The sequence below is a fragment of the Verticillium dahliae genome, genomic scaffold (assembly GCF_000150675.1).
Source record: "Verticillium dahliae VdLs.17 supercont1.3 genomic scaffold, whole genome shotgun sequence".
Taxonomy (NCBI): Eukaryota; Fungi; Ascomycota; class Sordariomycetes; order Glomerellales; family Plectosphaerellaceae; genus Verticillium; species Verticillium dahliae.
In genome coordinates this window covers 1,582,524-1,601,305 of record NW_009276940.1, presented here as the reverse complement: position 1 = coordinate 1,601,305, position 18,782 = coordinate 1,582,524, and the positions used below count along the sequence as shown (strand labels likewise).

At 54.8% G+C, this 18,782-nt stretch overlaps 7 protein-coding genes across 7 annotated transcripts; 5 read left to right on the top strand and 2 right to left on the bottom strand.

Annotated features, from left to right (window-relative positions):
• Nucleotides 1–817: 817 nt before the first annotated feature.
• Nucleotides 818–2,566, bottom strand: VDAG_02140 (uncharacterized protein; the record flags this gene model as incomplete). The annotated part of the gene is made up of 3 exons (XM_009658169.1): nt 818–1,561; nt 1,609–2,007; nt 2,075–2,566. 3 exons carry the CDS (start codon nt 2,564–2,566, stop codon nt 818–820), a joined length of 1,635 nt encoding a protein of 544 aa, XP_009656464.1.
• A 684-nt stretch (nt 2,567–3,250) lies between these two features.
• VDAG_02139 (kinesin-II 95 kDa subunit) lies at nt 3,251–5,438 on the bottom strand (the record flags this gene model as incomplete). Its single annotated transcript, XM_009658168.1, has 2 exons — nt 3,251–5,163; nt 5,228–5,438. The coding sequence occupies 2 exons, from the start codon at nt 5,436–5,438 to the stop codon at nt 3,251–3,253; spliced, it is 2,124 nt and encodes a 707-aa protein (XP_009656463.1).
• Nucleotides 5,439–5,743: 305 nt separating this feature from the next.
• VDAG_02138 (uncharacterized protein) lies at nt 5,744–7,258 on the top strand. The gene is made up of 3 exons (XM_009658167.1): nt 5,744–5,999; nt 6,059–6,177; nt 6,241–7,258. Exons 1-3 carry the CDS (start codon nt 5,819–5,821, stop codon nt 7,081–7,083), a joined length of 1,143 nt encoding a protein of 380 aa, XP_009656462.1. The 5' UTR covers nt 5,744–5,818; the 3' UTR covers nt 7,084–7,258.
• Nucleotides 7,259–8,717: 1,459 nt separating this feature from the next.
• Nucleotides 8,718–10,199, top strand: VDAG_02137 (riboflavin transporter MCH5; the record flags this gene model as incomplete). The annotated part of the gene is made up of 1 exon (XM_009658166.1): nt 8,718–10,199. The coding sequence occupies one exon, from the start codon at nt 8,718–8,720 to the stop codon at nt 10,197–10,199; it is 1,482 nt and encodes a 493-aa protein (XP_009656461.1).
• Nucleotides 10,200–10,734: 535 nt separating this feature from the next.
• On the top strand, nt 10,735–13,180 carry VDAG_02136 (uncharacterized protein; the record flags this gene model as incomplete). The annotated part of the gene is made up of 1 exon (XM_009658165.1): nt 10,735–13,180. One exon carries the CDS (start codon nt 10,735–10,737, stop codon nt 12,742–12,744), a length of 2,010 nt encoding a protein of 669 aa, XP_009656460.1. The 3' UTR covers nt 12,745–13,180.
• Nucleotides 13,181–13,597: 417 nt separating this feature from the next.
• On the top strand, nt 13,598–15,175 carry VDAG_02135 (unsaturated glucuronyl hydrolase; the record flags this gene model as incomplete). The annotated part of the gene is made up of 1 exon (XM_009658164.1): nt 13,598–15,175. One exon carries the CDS (start codon nt 13,598–13,600, stop codon nt 15,173–15,175), a length of 1,578 nt encoding a protein of 525 aa, XP_009656459.1.
• Nucleotides 15,176–15,826: 651 nt separating this feature from the next.
• On the top strand, nt 15,827–18,367 carry VDAG_02134 (uncharacterized protein; the record flags this gene model as incomplete). The annotated part of the gene is made up of 3 exons (XM_009658163.1): nt 15,827–16,100; nt 16,178–16,788; nt 16,916–18,367. The coding sequence occupies 3 exons, from the start codon at nt 15,827–15,829 to the stop codon at nt 18,365–18,367; spliced, it is 2,337 nt and encodes a 778-aa protein (XP_009656458.1).
• Nucleotides 18,368–18,782: the final 415 nt, after the last annotated feature.

Here is an 18,782-nt window from a genome sequence, read left to right as displayed (position 1 = left end):
GAGTGACGCAAATCTCGGGAGAGCGATGAGTGGGAGGCTGCTACTGCTTCGTGATGTCATTGGTTGTTCCTGTTGTTCCTGCTCGCCCGCCACGCATTCCTCAGTTACGTAGTACGTACCAAAATAAGTCACAGGCGTCATCGGCTGTCATTTGGGCGATGCCCATGCAGGCGTCCTGGAGTGTAGCTCTCATCACGTGGAGCAAAGGGCCCAGAGACCTCAAAGAATCCAGAATCGAAATCCACGTTGAGCACATGGCAATCCACTTTCGGGGCCCTTTTGAGCCTAGGATTCCAGCCCGAGTCGGTCCACCTGCGAGTCATGCTATTCAACCTCGCCGAAAGCTTGCGGCACACGGGCACTGCCGCCTCAAGCTCTCATGCTCCTTGGTATTTCTGTCTATTTGATAGAATTAGGACTGACAGAGTCATGATTGCTCGGCGTTGAGTCCTTTTAACAACCTCGGAACACGGAAGCAGCAATTGATGCGACTCGGAATCTACAGATGTCCGCTTCCCACTCAACATCCTTCCATGGGGGAGGCCTTTGCTTTATGCATGGCATGCTTGATGTCGCTCATGTTGGGCGGTCTTGAAGCAGAAACACAGCCTTTTCCCCCAGTCATAAGCATTGTTTTCTTTTCTTTTTTTTTTGGTAGTATGAAGAGTCGCTGGCTTGCCGACCCGCGAGGTGCAGCAACTGTTGGACCCAACTCGACAGTGTCAGTCCCATTATTCGACTTCAGATTATGCAACCAATGACTGCCCCTCATTTGATATGAACTCAATATCCTGTGGCTATGGTACAATCACCGGATTTACAAAGCCATCACACTCCGCCCTCCATCTGATGTGAGCCGAGCTCTGATGTTCACTCTCAGAACCCGATGGGAGAGACGCTCTGCAGCTTCAAGGGTCCGGTCGGAATCCTCCGAGCTGTCATTCCCACTGCTTGAGTCATCTGAGCTGTCGGTGTCGTCAATTTTGACGCCCTTATTTCCACCCGTACACCCACGATCGAGGTCTTTGCTCCCAATGATAGAACTAGGCGAGAACACCAAAGCCTGGCCAGTGCAAAGGTTGACAATGAGCGAGAAGAGTTCTGCTGCAGGGTCTCTTCCACGGACAGTGATGGGGTGCACGCCAGGCCTCCCATGGTTCTTCTTAGCCTCGGTTCCCTCGTTCTCTGCAGGCACCAACGAGGACACTCCGGCCAAGTGTTTCTGCAGTGTACGGAGCCAGTCCGGAGACGTGAAGCGATGGACGATCGTCACGGAGCATAGGTCGAGGAGCTTGGGCGAAATTGTCGGCTCCTGAGTAGAGATGATGACTCGCGTGCCGAGATGTCTTTGCTGCCGGATGACGCCCAGCAGATTCTCGGTGAAGATGCACGACTCCGGGGAGCTATCCCTCATGTATTTGTGCGCCTCGTCTAGAGCAACTACTCGACTGACACTCTTGTCACCTTCAAGAAACAGTTGGAGTGCTATGTTAAACAGGGAGCATGCCATGTCCGACGTGACACATGGGCAGGAAAGGTCGACAATGATAAGTTGGCTTGGCTAAAACTTTCGTAAGTAGAGCCCCAAGAAGTCGAACAGAAACTTACGCAAGGCGTCCAGTTGTTTGCTTCCGTCGTTTTCATAGCCTTCTTCTGTTTTTTCGAAAGAATCGCCGATGATGCCATGAAGCTCTCCAAAGTGTCCAGTCTCTGCTGGAGGGGAACCGATTGCGCAACCTGCAGGTCTTCTTTGTTCATCGTGGCCTTGAACTGCGAATATTTAAATGGTTGACCGGAATTTTGCTGGCTAATTCTCATCTCCCTCAGGATGCGTGTCACAACGTGCATGTAGAGGGGTACGTTCCCGGCGCCTACTGCCATTAAGTTGAGCATTCTCTGCGTGTTGAGATCCTCGTCTCTCAGACGGAATGGCTCAATGACGACGTTGGGAACCCGGGCATAGGTCTTCTTGGAATTGTCGTCGTCAGCATACATCTCTTTCCGTTGCTGGATACGTGATGCTCACCTTGATCGTCTGGATATTGGTAGGCGCACAAAGGACGCGAACACTCACTTGCCGGTCAGACGCAAGGAAGGCAGCTTCGCAGGGGAGCCCGATCAGGTCCGAGTTGAATCCATCGTAATGGAACACAATTCCCGTCAAAGGACGAGGCAGACTGCCAAGCTTGCTGCGTAATAGACAGTTCTCCAACAGACAAGCAAGCGTGTTGCTTTTGCCGGCTCCCTGGCTGCCACAGATGAATGTCGAAGCCGGAGCGGTGACATTCTGGAAGACCCTTGCGGAAAGAATATCCGCCCTACTCTCAGAACCATTGAGCTTCTTGGACGAGACACTGCTGACCCCAATAAGACCGTGTTGGATGTCTGGGCAGGTCTTTAGAGCAGGCACCGTCAACAGTGGGCTAGAAGCAAATTCATCTTGATGTTGGTCATGCTGAGGCGGGACAAGATATCGAAGCTGAGTTTCGAGGTCGGAATCAAAACTCTCAACGCGGGGCGCGGAGGCACTGCTGGTACTTCCCGAGCTCTGAGAACTGGAATTCATAGTGTCTGTAAACATGGAAGAGCGGGTGTTTTGCGCTGTTGGTCACACTATGTTCTTGGGTCGTTCCATGTTACTTATACCCGACAGTGCAAGCTAACGAGAGGCTGCTGGAAGAAGCAAGAGCTCTTCAAGTTGTTCCCCGTCTTGTCAAAGAGACCTGGACCCCCTTCAGGATGCTGCTACTACTTGCGGCGATGGTTTGAAAGGCAGTGTGCCAGGCTACTGGATTGAGCAGCCGTGTCCTGTGATTCAAAGAGATCCATCTGCAAGCTTGTTCTATTCGGCCTCCCACATGAGGCTCACAGATTGATTCAGATACCAACGGAACATTCAAAGACGAAGCCACTGGGAGTTCTTTCTCAATTTCTGCACCTGCCAGCACGGTCAGTTGATGTGGTGTTGGTGACTAATGGGTACACGTGATTCGGATGCACAGACATCACTACAGATGGTTCAATGATGTTAGAGTGCAGTGAGCGTTGGCATTTCATGCATGGTACTTCGCCAAAATCAGAAAATCAAAAACGAAAAGACCAACGCGTCCATGGCCTCCCAATGAGGGCCAGACACCAAACTCCTAACCCCAGTGATATGCAGCCCCACGCGCCCCGACTTGCAAACGCCTCGCTGACCCTGCATCGTCCAGAACTAACCATGCGACCAAGCCAGCCCGTAGGCCCAAACTCACACGGCACCGACAAGGCCCTCATACGCCCGCTCGACAGTGCGGCCTCCCATGCCAGGGACAGTTCTCAGCTGGGCCAAGGTGAAAATGTTTCCATCGTCATCTTCGCCCATCAAACGCAAGAAGTCCACCAAGTCCCTCGCCTTCTTCGCCCCAAAGCCGTGCAGACGTTGGATCTGTGCCAGATCTCTCGAGTTGACAATGTCAAGCAGTTGCTGAGAGCGCGGTGATATTGGCTCATAGGCAGTCGTTGTCAAGGGAACGGCAACCTTGACATGCTTGGCAGTCTTCTTGCTTCTGGGCTTGGGATCGCGGTACACAAAACTCTCATCTGCGTCCGCGTCGGCATCGACGGCGCCGTGATACTCATCTTCATCCAACGCAACGACCTTTCGGCGCTTCCGCCTCGACTCCTTTGCGGTTTCCTCCACGTCCATACCGAGCCGCGCGCGAAGCTTCTCGATTTTGCCGAGGAGCTTGGCCTGGCCAGGGAAGAAGGGGAGCGCGAGCTCGTACATTTCCAGTGCAGTCGCGTCGTCACCCTTCTCCTTTGCCTGCCGTGCCAGCAGCAGGTGCCTTAGGCCATCAGATCTTGAGTCTTCCCGTCGTTCGTCTTCCTGTATCCGCCTCTCAAGTGCCTCCAGTCTCTTCTGCACAGCATCATTGATATCGGGATGAACTGCCGCTACAGCAGGTGCCGCAGGCTCAGCCGCTTGGCTGACTCTCGCGGCAAGGATCTCGCTAACCTTCTTCTCGACCAAAGCCTCGAGCTGATCGGCGGAGATGGAAAGCTTTGTTTGCGCAGAATGGAGAGGCTGGCTAGGTCTCATGATCTTGGTCGGTCGAGGAAGGCTGTCGGAATCGGAGGGCCGTTTGCGGACCTGGGTGATAACGGCAGTCGGACGCGCCATGGCAGTAGGCTTGCTCTTGTCAGTGTAGACACTGAACGCCTTGACGGGCCGCGTCGCATCCGCAGCCTTCTCTTTGCTGGCCATGACGCCACTGTGGACGTTGTGCGCATTGGCCAATGGCCGCAGTGCTTGGCGCATCGTTCCAGCGCCGTTGTTCGAGTTTGTGCGAGGGACCTGCTTGAAGACAACCTCGTTCTCGATTTCGCGGACTTCGATGCGCTTCGCCCGCGAGCTGACGTTGAGACTACTCAACGTGTCGAGATGGTAGCTTCGGAGGGGTGCCAGATTCAGAATCATGATTGTGATGCCGTTGTTCTGGCCGAGGCTGAGAATGCGCGTCATTTTGGACTCGCGGTAAGGAATGCGCTTGTCGCCTCGGGAGATGGCATCGATACACTGCGAAAGAACGAACAGGCTCTTGTTGATGGCAGCCGACTCGACAAGGCGCTCCTTTCCGTTGTCTGTCCTGCGGTTGTCTTCGGATCCAGCCAAGTCAATGGCGGAAGCGGTACTTTCCCTGACCACGTCGCCAGTGGTTTGTGTGACCTTGACGCGCAGGATAGCATGGCTTCTGCTGCTGTGCGCGTTGAGCTTGGTCGACGCAGTGACGCGGTTGTTGTTGGCCTCGATGTAGAGTTTCTCAAAGTCCTTCAGGTCCTGACAAGGTCGCTCGGAGAGGCCGACGACGATGGTTTTGCCATCTTTCTCGCGCAGCGGCAGACCAGCGGGCAGTCTCTTCTCGGGGGGTTCCATCAAGTCGAAGACCTTGTCGTTGTAGATCTCATAGTAGGAGAGGGCCACATCCACTGTGGTCTGGCCGTCCGTGTCCTTCGCGGTCTTCTTTCCTCTCCTGTAGATGCCGCTCAGTAGCCGAGGGATGACGCCTCGATCAGCCAGCTTGAGACCGCCTCGCATGGTGTGCGTCTTTCCGGTTCCGGTAACTCCATAGGCAAATATGGTGACGTCGAGACCTTGGAATAGAGACTTGAGATGCGGTGAGACTAGAGCCAAATGTTAGAGCCGTATTGCCGCCAAGTCTGTCCTACACCATCTCATCCTGCGTACCCTCTGAAGCGAACAGCGCCTCTTGCGTCGCAGCCTGGTCATAGACACTGTTGAACGCGAACGAAAACTCCTCTGATTCGTTCTTGGGGTTCGGGATCTTGACGAGCGTGGCTGGCTTGCCCTCTTCGGTGCTGTCTGCCGTGACAATGGTGTCCTTGTCAAGCTCCTTGGGGAGCAGCGGACGTATGCGCGCAACGACTCGTACCGACATGGTGTATGCTGGCCAATTGACTCCAAAGAAAAGAGAAGAAGCACGCCAAACGAAGGAAAGGCACTGGCAATCACCGCTCCAAAGCAGTTTCGTGGTATTCGTTGTGGAAGAAGATGGTTCGTCGTTGCAAGGGCGGAGCGGGAAGAAAGCTTGGGCCAAACCTCGCCAAAGTCAACAGGGGTCCCGCGTCACAGCAATGTCGCCCCGGCAACGACATATCACGTGACATTTGAGAGCCAGGAATTCTTGAGCTCGGAGCTCATACCAGGTCTCGTCATTGCTGTTCCGACTTTTTGCCGCATCTCGAATCCGTCTGGTGAGAGCTTCACGAACTGGTGCTTTGTCGCCATAGCTCCTCTCCCCCCCCACCAGCCGCCATCATGCATGGTCAATCCCCATTGATCCGAACGGCTAGAGGCCTGAGGACCGTCAAGACACGGCCATCATCCTGCCGCCAATGCAGAACCATCCAGATCAGCGCCGCGCCCACTACTGAGACCCCTCGCATTGGAGGAGATGCTTTTGGGGCTCCTGCGAATACCTCTGTCCACGATGTTGCCGGTACGAGCCTCTCAATTCATTTTTGCACGGCGTGGCTTTTTGCTGACTGTTTCGTACAGATGCTCGTTTCGAAGTCCTCGGCTCACCATACTCGATGCTCTCCGTCACCCTCTCTCCTTCGCAGAAGCTTTACACTCGGCGAGGCACGCTGGTTGGTGTAGCTGGCCAGGCAGATAACGTATGTCCACATGGCGGTTTGACTGCGATCAAAGAAACAAAATCATGCTGACCATGTGACCAGGCGCAATCAACGCTTTCCATTCTCTCACCCTTCTCCCGAGCCTTCCTAGGCATCCCCTTCCTGTACCAGAGGATATCGTCATCAACCCCGCTGACGGCCATGATCTCGACGAAATCCCCGACTACTACTTTTTCCATCCTCCACCTTGACGGTACCACGGACTACATGGTTGCGCAGCGGAATGCGCTATTGGCATGGACCGGCCACACCCTCTCACTCAGCCCGCGTATCAGCAGAGGCTTGTCGCTGGCGCACTGGGGCTCAACGCATCTAACTGGCCGTGGGTTGGCAGCGCTGTCGTCACCAGGCCAAATTTATCAACTGACACTTGGCGACGGCGAGGAGTTTGTCGCTCACCCATCGCACGTCGTCGCTTACTCGGTCTCGCGCAATCCGCCTCTGCCATTCCGCCTGAAGTCTTCGTCGTTCCGACTCCAGATCCCGAGCGTCACCGGCCTGTTCCCCGAAACCAAGTTCTTCAAGGCCATGCGAGACACAGACACCTACAAGGCAATTGGCCGCTTCCTCTTCAGCCTGAGGACATCGATGCGGAGGACCATCTGGGGCGACAGACTATTCCTTCAGTTCCGTGGACCTACGACATTGCTGATGTCGAGCCGTGGCGTGCGCGTTGCCGATGTCCTGACAAACCAAGAAGTCAACGAGATCTCAGATGCACAAGCCGGTGTAGTTCCCAAGGCTATTGAGCTTTCTTCCCAGCCAAAGGCCGTGGAGCCGGCCTCCACAGAACAAGCCCCGTCAGCCATTCATATCGCGAGTGTCGCGAAGGATGGTAAGGTCAGCTTTGAAGACGCAAAGGATTTGAAGGAGTTCGTCCGGTGATTCGACTTGGCCGAAGCTGGCTGTATGAACTGTCGGGGATATGGCCTCGGCCGGGGAATTCGATGCCGCATCAATGCGCATCGACCGTGTACCTTTACTGTGTAATAGACCCATGACGATCGGATCCGACGGAATCCCTCTTACTTATCTCGGCAATACTTCTGGTCATCCCCGCAAAGAGCCACAAGGTGCTGCGTGCTGATCAATGTCTATGGAGCCGAGCGGAAGTACGGTCGAGCTGCCACCAGGAGCAACGAAAGTTGTTGGTGCCCAGTCTCGCAATGCAGCCCTTGCAAACCCGTGCGTAGAGACTTCTGGCTGTGTGTAACGTGATCGCCGATTAATTTCATGCTGAAACTTCACGTCGACAGCACGTTGTATTCGGGTGTATTCGAGTACCCTGGAGCTTAGTCGCAAGGATTGCGATCAGCCTCAGTGCGCCGATCAGATTTTATGCCCGAGCTCGTCTTCGCTGTGCATACATGGTCCATTTTATTGATGGTTGTCCACCGGCTACTAACCGCCGGTTGAGTCATTCGATCATGAACCGTAGGTGGACTCTGACATTTGCTTCTATCACTTGGTCCTGTATTTGCCGTGCTGATGAACCGAACTAGAGCTCAGCTTTGACTAGTTGCTTTTCTCAGCGCACGCAAGCCACGAGGTAATGTCGTAATTGGAGCTTCTCGGCCTTCGCGTTTTGCTGTCGCCGACGTTTATTCCCACTACCACTAGGATCAGCGACACCCTTGCCGTCTTAACCGGATTCAGCCAACCATCTGCCTTCTGGCTTTCTTTCACGTCTTGGATCTCTCACACTGATTTATCCATGGTGGTGACGCCGGGTGGGCAAGCGATACAGCGTTGCTGTGCAGCGCATTAAGCGCGGCGAGCCAAGTGATTCCAGCCCTGTAATGACCCCGTACTCGACTCAAACCGCTTGCAAGATTGTGAATGAGAGGCTGCGCTCCAAGAATACACAGAGAAAAGCTCGAACAGTTGCGGATTCAGGTCTTGTCGCCCCACAGTCTTGCGGCGACCAGGGACCAACCGCCATGACACACGGATGTCGGCCGCAACCAGCACCGCCAACCCAGATTAGCTACGCCTTTACCGCAGACCCCCCTTGTCGACTTATGGGGTCAGAGTGAGAGAAATGGTCGTTTTGTCAGTCACAAAGGAGATCATGGTCCAATCGCGTTCATGGTTGTCGTTGAAGGGCGGGCTTCCTTTCCTTTTCTCGATGGGATCCTTCAGTCACCCCGCCTCCTGCAGTAATCCTGCAGCTCTACAGATATAACGACCGCGTCACGCCGCGATTGCTAAGCTCCACGGCCATAATCCCGAGACTACGGTGATTTCTAACGACCGGCTGAAGAGGCTGTAGCCCCGAGCTCGACCTGCCAATCGCTTTCCATACTAGGGCGCGACCTTCGCACTACTCGGGCTCGGCACCTTACATCCGCCTTCCGTCTTCCGTCTTTCGCACATAGCTTCACAGCGAACAGATCAAACTTTTGACAGAGGTTAAAGGAGACTAAGGTCCCCGTTTCGAATAGGACGCGGAAAAAGCTCACCATCGATTACACGGATCTCAAGAAGCCATCACAATGCCGCGATCAACAACAAGCGACATGTCGGATTCGTCCAATTCATTCATCGCGGCCGAAAAGGCGGCCACAAATCAACCTAAACCCCGATCCGAGTCTGGTACAACAGTACGACCGTCACTCGACCGCATCCCGACGCAGATCCACCACACCGAGGCCGCTATCTACCCGGAACCCGCCAACGTCGTGCAAGCCGATATGGAGAAGACCGGTGTCGCACCAACGGCCCAGACGGATGGGGATGTTGAAGCAGCTGTGAGTAGCCCTTCGACCGGCTTCAATCCCGCCGACTTTCCTGACGGCGGCCTGGAAGCGTGGCTCGTTGTTCTCGGAGGCTGGTGCGCGCTGTTCTGTACCTTTGGTCTTATCAACTGCGTGGGTGTGTTCCAAGACTACTATCTCAGGGGCCCATTGTCCGACTACTCGGCCTCCGAGGTCAGTTGGATCACGAGCATGCAGGTCTGGTGCATGACGTTCAGCGGTGCCATCTTCGGCCGGGTGTACGACTCGTACGGACCCCGTCCGCTTCTCATTGGCGGCACCATCGTGTACGTCTTCGGTCTCATGATGACCTCGCTGGCCACGGAGTATTATCAGTTCATTCTCGCCCAGTCGCTTGTCTCGTCCATGGGGTCCTCGGCTGCCTTCAACGCCTCCCTCGCGTCCGTCTCATCGTGGTTCTTCCGCCGCCGTGCCGCCGCTCTCGGCATCATGGTCTCGGGCTCCTCCCTCGGCGGCGTCGTTCTCCCCATCATGATGACGCGCATGATCGACCCCGAGATCCTCAATGTTGGCTTTCCCTGGACGATCCGCGCCGTCGCCTTCCTTTTCCTTGGCCTCCTGACTGTCAGCTGCTTCACCGTCAAGTCTCGCCTCCCGCCGAACCCGCGCCCCCTCGTCCTCCGAGAATACGTCGACACGCTGCGCGACCCCAACATGGCCCTCCTTATCTGCGGCTTCTTCATGTTCTTCTGGGGCATGTTCCTGCCCTTCACCTACATCATCATCCAGGCCAAGGAGCAGGGCATGGACCCCACGCTGACGACCTACCTGCTGCCCATCATGAACGCCGTCAGCATCCTCGGCCGCATCCTTCCCGGCATCGTCGCCGACAAGATGGGCCGCTACAACGTCATGATCATCATCGTCGTCTTCAGCGCCATCGTCACCCTCGGCCTGTGGATCCCCGGTCGCAGCGACGTCACCGTCATCCTCTTCATGGTCCTCTTTGGCTTCTCGTCGGGCGGCTTCATCTCGCTGGGCCCCGCCCTCATCGCGCAAATCTCCGACATTCGGCAGATTGGCATCCGGACGGGCACGGCCTTTGCCGCGCAGTCCTTCGGCGCCCTGACCGGCAGCCCCATTGCCGGCGCCATCGTCGCGGCGCAGGGCGGCGAGTACCTGGGTCTGCAGCTGTTTTGCGGCATGACCATGGTGGTGAGCACCTGTTTCCTGCTGGTTGCGAGGTACAGGCTGGTAGGGTTCGATCTGAAGAAGATTGTATGATGAGCATTGAAGGCGTTGGCGTGTATTTGGCATTTGTTCGCTTAGGCATGGAGCATGGAGCATTCAAGTTTGGGAAAATATTCAGGGAACGACAGACGACATTGAGAACTGGCCGGGACAAGACGCATGGCTCAGTATGTAATAACATCATTATGAATTCACTTAGCGACTCTTGCTCCGCGGTGTTATTCCATGGTTCATGTTACTTCAGAGGGCGTATGTGGATAGTACTACACGATCAGGCTGTCGGTAGGGCGCACTTGGCCCAGTTACTGAGTCGCGTGATCTAGATCCATTACAGATACATGCCGAAGTCTTAACATATGCTTTGAAACTCCAGCAATCCAGTGGAACATCGGAGCAGCGTCCGAATGGTTGACCCGAAAGTCCGACAATCAACCAGGCCCACCGCTTACGATCGGCACACACCCGGGACATAGCCCGACTTCCGAACACGGTGCCTCCATTGCGCGGGGTCAAATTGAGAGGCTCATTCCTGGATTCCGACCTGTCCAGAAGCCGGAGACCCAAGACCATGACGCCTCTTCCTGGTTTCACCGGCAATCCCTTCCGGAGCCGCGCCGACATGGTCGGCGCGGCCTCGGCCCTCATCAATCCGCTGCACCCCCACAAATCTGCTTCTGGCGCCCGTATCCGGCTCCCGATTGAGACGGCCGCTGGCTTCGACGATGTCGCGGCGCAATTGGAAGGCTTTGCCAGGCCTCTGTTTGCTGTCGCTCCGCTCTTGATGACAGAGGCGACGGCGCGAGGAGATCCGAAGCTCTTGACCTGGATCAACGGCCTCAGTAAGGGTGTTGATCCCTTGCATCCTGATTACTGGGGCGACATCGGCCACGTCGACCAGCGGATGGTCGAGACAGAGAGCATCTCCTTCACTTTACTGTCGAACCCAGATATCGTATTGAACACCATGAGCCAAACGGCGCGCAACAATCTAGTTGCCTGGCTCAGCGGAATGAACGGGAAGCGCATGCCCGAGAACAACTGGCGCTGGTTCCGCGTCCTCAGCAACCTGGCATTGACCAAAGTACTGGGTGTACCCGAAAGCGACGTGCAAACCCAGGTCGACGAAGACTTCGCCATGCTGGATTCATTCTACGTCGGCGAGGGTTGGAGCAGCGACGGCCTCTGGAGCGATGGCCGAGCGCAGGCCGACTACTACTCGGGCAGCTTCGCCATGCAATTCGCGCCGCTGCTGTACGTGTACTTTGTCGGCGGCGACGGCGAGAGGGTGACGCGATACCGGCGGCACGCAAACGAGTTCGCGACCAAGTACTGGCGATATTTTGATCGTGACGGCGCCGCTATCCCCTTTGGCCGCAGCATGATATATCGCTTCGCCATGGTGGCGTTCTGGGCTGTCGCTGCCCTCGTGAAGCTCGAAGCCTTCAGCATGCCTGTCATGAAAGGCCTTCTTCTTCGTCATCTTCGGTGGTGGGCAGCACCAGAGCGTGCTACCATGTTCCACACCAATGGCTGTTTGAGTATCGGCTTTCTCTATCCCAACATGTACATGAGCGAGGACTACAACTCTCCTCAGTCGGTGTACTGGTGTCTGAAGTCATTCGTTGTTCTCGCCCTCGGAGCAGGAGACGAATTCTGGCAGTGCGAGGAAGAGGTCCACCCCGCCGATCTTCCATCATCCGCCTTCCAGCCTGCTGAGGTGATCTGGCCCCCTCGCCAAATCCTCGTCAACGATAGTGTCCATCACTACTTGCTGTCATCAGGCCAAGGGACTGTAAAGCCTTTCAAAGCACGGGAAGCCAAGTACGGCAAGATTGCATATTCGTCTACCTTTGGTTTCAGCGTGCCGACGGGGACGTTGCTCCATCAGCTTGCCCCGGATAGCACGCTTGCTGTCTCCATCGACAATAGTGAATCCTGGAGCCTCAGACAGAGTCCTTTCGATGTTGGGCTTGTGCAGGTCAAAACCCTCGATGGGGCTTCATCTGGTATCACGAGCCGTTGGAAGCCGTGGAGCCATCTTGATATCGTTGTCGACACCACACTCATCAGCAGCCCGGTGACTTTCCCCGGATGGCACTTCAGAATCCACAAGCTCAATTATTCTTCCTTGCCAAGCTGGACGGCGTCCCTTCAGGTGGTGGATGGCGGGTTTGCCATTGCCTCAACGACTAAGAAGGGATTGTTGTTTCCTGAAGCTACCGAGGTCGACTTTGATGGCACAGAGTGCTATTCCGTTTCTGCGAAGGAACGGAGATGTCTAGTTGTGTCGAGGAAAGGTGCAAGTGGTATCGCGGACCTATCTAGTGCGTCGGTGGCCGAACAACTTGCAACCAGTGCCGAAGTCCTTCGCCCAGACCCAAACACAAATCTGATGGCATCACGAACGCAGATACCAATCCTCAGGCGCAAGTTCCTGCCACAGCTTGGGGATGCCGATAAGGTCATAATCACGGGTGTGTTTGCATCTGGCCATCCCTGCAGCCAGGAGGCCGTACGCTCATGGAACGCACCACCAACAGAAATATCTTTTTCAGGAGTCGTCTGGACTTTGACGTGATCACTAAGTCGGATCGTCCTCAATACAATGCAATGCTTGTTCTCACTTACTTACTGCCGATGACGAATGCTCCCGTGATCAGGCAGCGCAGTACCGGTGACGCTATACTTTACATATGACCATATTTTCCTGACAGTTGCCTATCTGGCACCTCTACATGTGAGGTCCGTCTTAGCTACGCAGTCTGCATTCTATGAGGATGTCAAGATTGCATCCATTCAACGGCCTGAATGAGCTGCAAGTCTCGAGGTAACTTCTGTGTCCCAAATAGAGATTGTCCGACTTGAACTTGCTCTCAAGGCATCACCGCTTTTGTTGTGAATTTCAGAGACTGGAGCCACACCCGTTCCAAGTGAGAGGTGGAGAGAAATGTGGCAACGTAACCCCCACGACGCAGCACTGTTCAGGTGCTGGGTGCCATTTTGCGATTTTTCCCGCTACTCGCGCCCGCGCCAAGAACCTCTGGGCAAAGGAGGATCCAATAAAGCCGATAGCAAGGGCAAGCTCAGCTGAGTGTCGCTGAAGAGCAGGAAACGTAGGGACGTCGGCCTTCGGTGCGACTCAGTCGGTCATGGAGCATCAATACCCCACCACCAAGGGAGGTGGCGGGTACAATTGGGCCGAGTGGACTTCTCCGAGGGAACAACATCCGCAAATCTCAGACTATGGATGCCTATCGGCGGCGGATCAGAACGTATCCGTGAGATTGGCTTCCCGTTGATCCCGGATCTAACGGGCCATAAGATCGATGCACAAAAGGTAGAAAGCGGCACATTGCTGGGGCATTGCATATCCAACAACTGCTACTGTACTTGTATGGCAATACCATCGTACCAGCTCCAGCCATTTCACCATGTCTTCTCCAACACAACCAGCCGCCATGTCTCCTGCAGCCTCAGAAATCTCAGACCTCCCTCGCGTCTTGGATGCGCCCAGCGAGAGCTCTCCGGGTAGCGAAACTTCTTGGTCTGACGTCGTCGACCAGGACCACAAGTTCCCTATTGCCGACCGGGATCTCAAGACTCATCTCGCCGAGCTTTACAGCGAGAACATTGTTGCAAAGGCTTGCAGAACTGCGGGGAGATCTTTGATCGATGTGGCCTCTTCGACTGGCACCAAGAAAACCCCAACCGGTTTCCCCGAAACAGTCTCCCAGTCAGAGCAGAGCAATGGCCGATACGAGCTCAGAGAACCCGACTTTTGGACTTGTGGCTTTTTCCCAGGCGAGCTCGCTGCCCTCAAGGAACGATGTGTTCGATTCCCACGACATACCGGTCTTAATGATAGAAGAGCGATTCCTGTTTCGCAGTTGCACAGCCAGCTTGCGAGGTCCTGCGAAATCTGGCTGGAGCCTCTGCACGACATGGCAGCTCGGACAGACACCCACGACCTGGGGTTCATCATCATGCCTGCTCTCCAGCGCGACTGGGAGCTGACTGGCAACCGTCGAAGCCTGAACACCATCATCAAGGCTGCACGGAGCCTAGCCAGCCGTTATGTTCCATCAGCACGGGCCATCCGAAGCTGGGATTGCATGCTGAAGAGAGACATCAGCATCACCGACATGGAGCAGAACGCCATCATCATCATCGATAGTCTGTGCAACCTAGACTTGCTCTACTACGCCGCAGCCCACAGCGGTGATGAGGAGCTCGCAGCGATAGCAACAGCGCATGCCCAGACACTGCTCACGACTCATTTGAGGCCCGAGAGAATAGTGACTACAGCCAAGAACGGGTACCGTGGTCAGCTATACTCGACTTGCCACGTTGCCAACTTGGATCCGAGGTCTGGTGAGTTGCACTGGCGCCGTACGGCCCAGGGCTATGCCGATGCGTCGACATGGTCGCGTGGGCAGGCATGGGCCATTCTCGGCTACGCTCAGACGTACATGTGGACGAAGAAGCGGCAGTTTCTCGACGCTGCATGCGGCGCGGCAGAGTACTTCATTCTTCGGCTGGAAAGCGCACCATCCTCTGTGGAGAAGGTCACGGATAGGGGCAAAATCGGCCGCTACGTCCCGCTCTGGGACTTTGACGGGCCAGTCGCGGACGAGATGAGGCCTCTTCGGGACAGTTCTGCGGGTGTGATCGCAGCGAATGGCATGCTCATTCTGTTCCAGGCCCTGAACGCCATATCGCAACACTCAGTCGCCAGCCGCTTCCTTGAAGCATCCATCACAATTGTGAAGGACACGTTGGACTTTTCTCTGGCTGAAGAGCGGGCTTGTTTCCTTAGCGACCCTTCTGCTGATGGCGAGCTTCTGGTTCAGGACGTGGTGCCTGGGAAGACATTTGATGCTGTGCTGAAGAATGGCACAGCCAACAACAACGATGGAGCGCGGAGGAGGCTTTGGGATCATGGGCTGGTCTATGGGGACTACTACTTGGTTGAGTACGGGAACCGACTGCTGCAGATGGGACTAGTATAAGGAGGAGCCCGATGATAGGAAGGTCGCCTGCGGGAACAGGTGCAAGCATCCTAGCTATTTGACGCACACAATACGGTAGATGGATAGATCACAACATACTGATACATGCAATACTGATTGCGGGTGCGCGAAGTTGGTAAGACTAAAAGAAACATCCGCAGTCTTGTTGGGGTCTATAAGGTCCAAAGGACCAGGAAAACATGTACAACCCTGATCAGCCAAGAATTGTCCATGCTCATATCCCACCCTTGCCACTGAGTTGCTGAGATACCACAGTGATGGACCTCGGGACAGGTCGCTCGGACTGTACACCCCCGAGGCCCCCCTCCTGTACAGGGACCTTCTTTAGGCCAACGAATCAGCGATAGCGACCCAGGCGACCCGTGAAGGATCGACAGCGGAATCTGGTTGTCCTCTACTGAACGATGTGAAGATCTGTAATATTCTTGACACTAAATGTCCCACACTTTTCCCCGCACAAACACCTACGGGAGTGCCCGTTACGCTCGGAGTAGCCTTGAAAATACATCAACGTCAACGCCCGAGACAAGGGAAAGGAGGAAGGGGGCAAGGGAGGTTTCCAAGCAGCAACAACAGCCATGACTGACGAGCCAAACGAGAATCATAGCGACGCTGCAAACGAAGGCAACGATGACAACAGTGCCAATGCTTTCGAGGGTGGCCTGGCATGCAATGGCTGCCGCCGGCGCAAGCTTCGCTGCTCTCGCGAAGTTCCCACGTGCCAGCAGTGTCGCAAGATTAGTGAGTCCACAACCACTCCACATGAGTACCAGGCCCCTCAAGACTCTGGAACTGTTGGCTGACAGGGAGCGCCGCCGTCAAGGCAGCGACTGTGTTTACGAGACGAAGCGAGTGAAGCCGGGCCTGAAGCCTGGCGCAGTCGAAATGCTCCAACGACGACTTGGTAAGCTGCGAGCGCGTTGCCTGTCGAACGCACGATTCCCCTGGATAGAAACCTTGCTCATTTCATTGGCCTACTAGACGCCCTTGAGAAGGTCATTGAACAGCAAGGTGCTCGGGCAACACAAGACGGCACAAATTCTTATGACACGGCAAAGAACTCCGTTTCTCCTCCTGCAAGCACGAGTCCATATGAGATTCTTTCTTTATTTGCACGAGAGTTGCAACGTTTTAACGAAATGGCCGCCACATCTCCTGACCACCAGGTTGTGATAGGCCCAAGAGACGAAACTCCCCCGAACAGACGCCGTCGAGTAGATCCTGGCTCGGCTGCCGGTATAAATGGGTCTCGTACACAAGTCGGCCTCGAAATCCCACCAATGCCAATTGGTGAAGCGTTGGAGGCAGCTATGTGCTCTTACTTTAGCCACATCCACCCATGGATACCCATCATACACGAGGGCCGCTTACGACGTCGCCTGCTCCGCCCAGCTGATAATGAAAGGCTACGGGTAGTGCTGTACGCCATAATGTTCTCTGCGTCTCGATTCATTGAAGATGTAGAAATTGCCTCCGCTTGGACGCTTCCGTACGAACAGCAGATGAACGCAAGAGACTGGATCGTTGCCGAAGCCATGAAGAGTCCTAGCGTCGAGAGTCTCCAGGCCCTGGTCATTGTAGCCTTTAACGATGTATCTTGTGTACCTTCCGAACCCCTTTGGACCAATGCTGACATCCATAACTCAGATAGGCAACGGCGAGGGCTCGCTTGCATGGTCATTAGTTGGGTCTATGACTCGCACTGTTGAGTACTTGCAGCTGACGGTCGAAATCGATGGGGCAGACAGACCCTCACTAATTCAGCCCTGGGTCTCACTACCACCTCCTCAGGACTGGACAGAAGCCGAAGAGCGTCGCAGGGTGTTCTGGTCCGTTTTCAACCTGGATCGGTTCTGTTCCGTATCGATGGGATGGAACACTAGCCTGACTTCGGACGACGTAAGCCGTCGCCTACCGTGTGATGGCTTTACCTGGCGGAAAGAAGACCCTGTGAACACTCCCTATTTCGGCATCTGGGACAAGGCCGCTGGCCGCATCGGCAACCCCATCGCCTTTTTTCCTTCGCACTACCAGGCCTCCTCGGAAAGCGATAAACACAGTCCTTCCGGCCCGGGGGCGTCGCCGGGAGCCCAGCTTCGAGGAACCGATATGTCCGCAGTTGGAGCCTTTGCGTATAGCGTGGAAGCAACCGAATCACTCAGTCGAGTGAATGCGTACTTCCTCCAGCAGAAGGTGAACATACAAGACAACCGTGATCTGTCAAACTGGCTTACACGCTTCAAAGAGCTTGATCTTCGTCTAGTTCATTGGAAGATGTTCCTACCACAGAAGTGGAAGGCTAATATGGCAAGGCAAACGTCACGGATGGACCCGAATTTGACCCTTGCTCATATCACTCACAACACCTCGATTATCCTACTCCACCAGGTCATGGCCTTCCCATCTCCGGAATGGAGCTTCAAGGACCGCCTCCCAAGCCTCTTAAGTTTGGAGACTTGCCAGGCAGCAGCTGTCGAAATCGCAACGATCACGCAGAATTACTTGAAGAACGCGCCTCCAACAGCGCCAGTGTCCAGCCAATTTGCTTTCGGCATTTACATTGGAGCAAAAGTGCTCCTGCTGTACTGGAGACATGCCGCAGCACAGAGTTCCGCCCTGCACACTCTTGCGCCTGAATTTTGGTCCCTAGTACGGAGCCTGGATGAGATGGCAAGACGCTGGACCGGGCCTCACAGGCAGGACTGTGAGCGCCTGAATCTTGCGGCAAAGTACTCGCGTAAATTAACTCAATTTCATAACCGATGTCTGGGCGACGCTTCTTATGCTCTGAGCGTACTGCAGTATACTGCCGAAATCGATCAAACGCCTTCACCGGGCCGGCCAGCGTCAGATGCACGGTATCAGGCAGGAGTTGGAGCTTTTGCGACAGCTTCAGCAGTTCGTAGAGAGTCTCATCCAGCACAGCCACGCCCTGACTTCGGCTTAGGTGACACCGTCCCGGTCCTACCGCCGACACAAACAGCTCCGGTCATGGGCTTTACAACTGGTCCCACTGGTCTTCTCCAAGCACAGTCTCCCATCAGCGCCACCGGTAGCGGAGAACTGGGGGCAATATCCCAGATCTTCATGGACCAGCAGTTCATGAACATGGACCGTGTGATCAGTTATGATGATGGGGTATTTCAGACAGAGTACGAAGGACTTTGGTGAGACCACGAACCAAATTTGTACTAAGACCGATCTGTATGGGTGTAGGCTGGCCCAGGTGCATATCTTTCTTGATGCTAACTGAAAATTATCTGGTTTCATCAAGTCTCAACTATGTGAAGTCCGTAAAGAAGATTTGGGCGTTCTTGTGTAATACGAAGTATCCTAGGCATTGTAACAAGTATAAACATGTCATGCCGTGATAATGCATCTTGCCACCCTCTGTCATGATGGGTTCAACCAGTCCAGAAGATCACCCTTAACGTGAAAACATTCATCCCCATCAATTAAGAGGGGCGCTTCTTCCAGCATTTTGAAAGGTGGAAGTACCTAGGTAGGCTAAACTTAAATTAGTGGGAAAACATCCGGACTGCTACTGTTTTAAACAGGTAATCGACTTCTGATGCAAATGTCTACT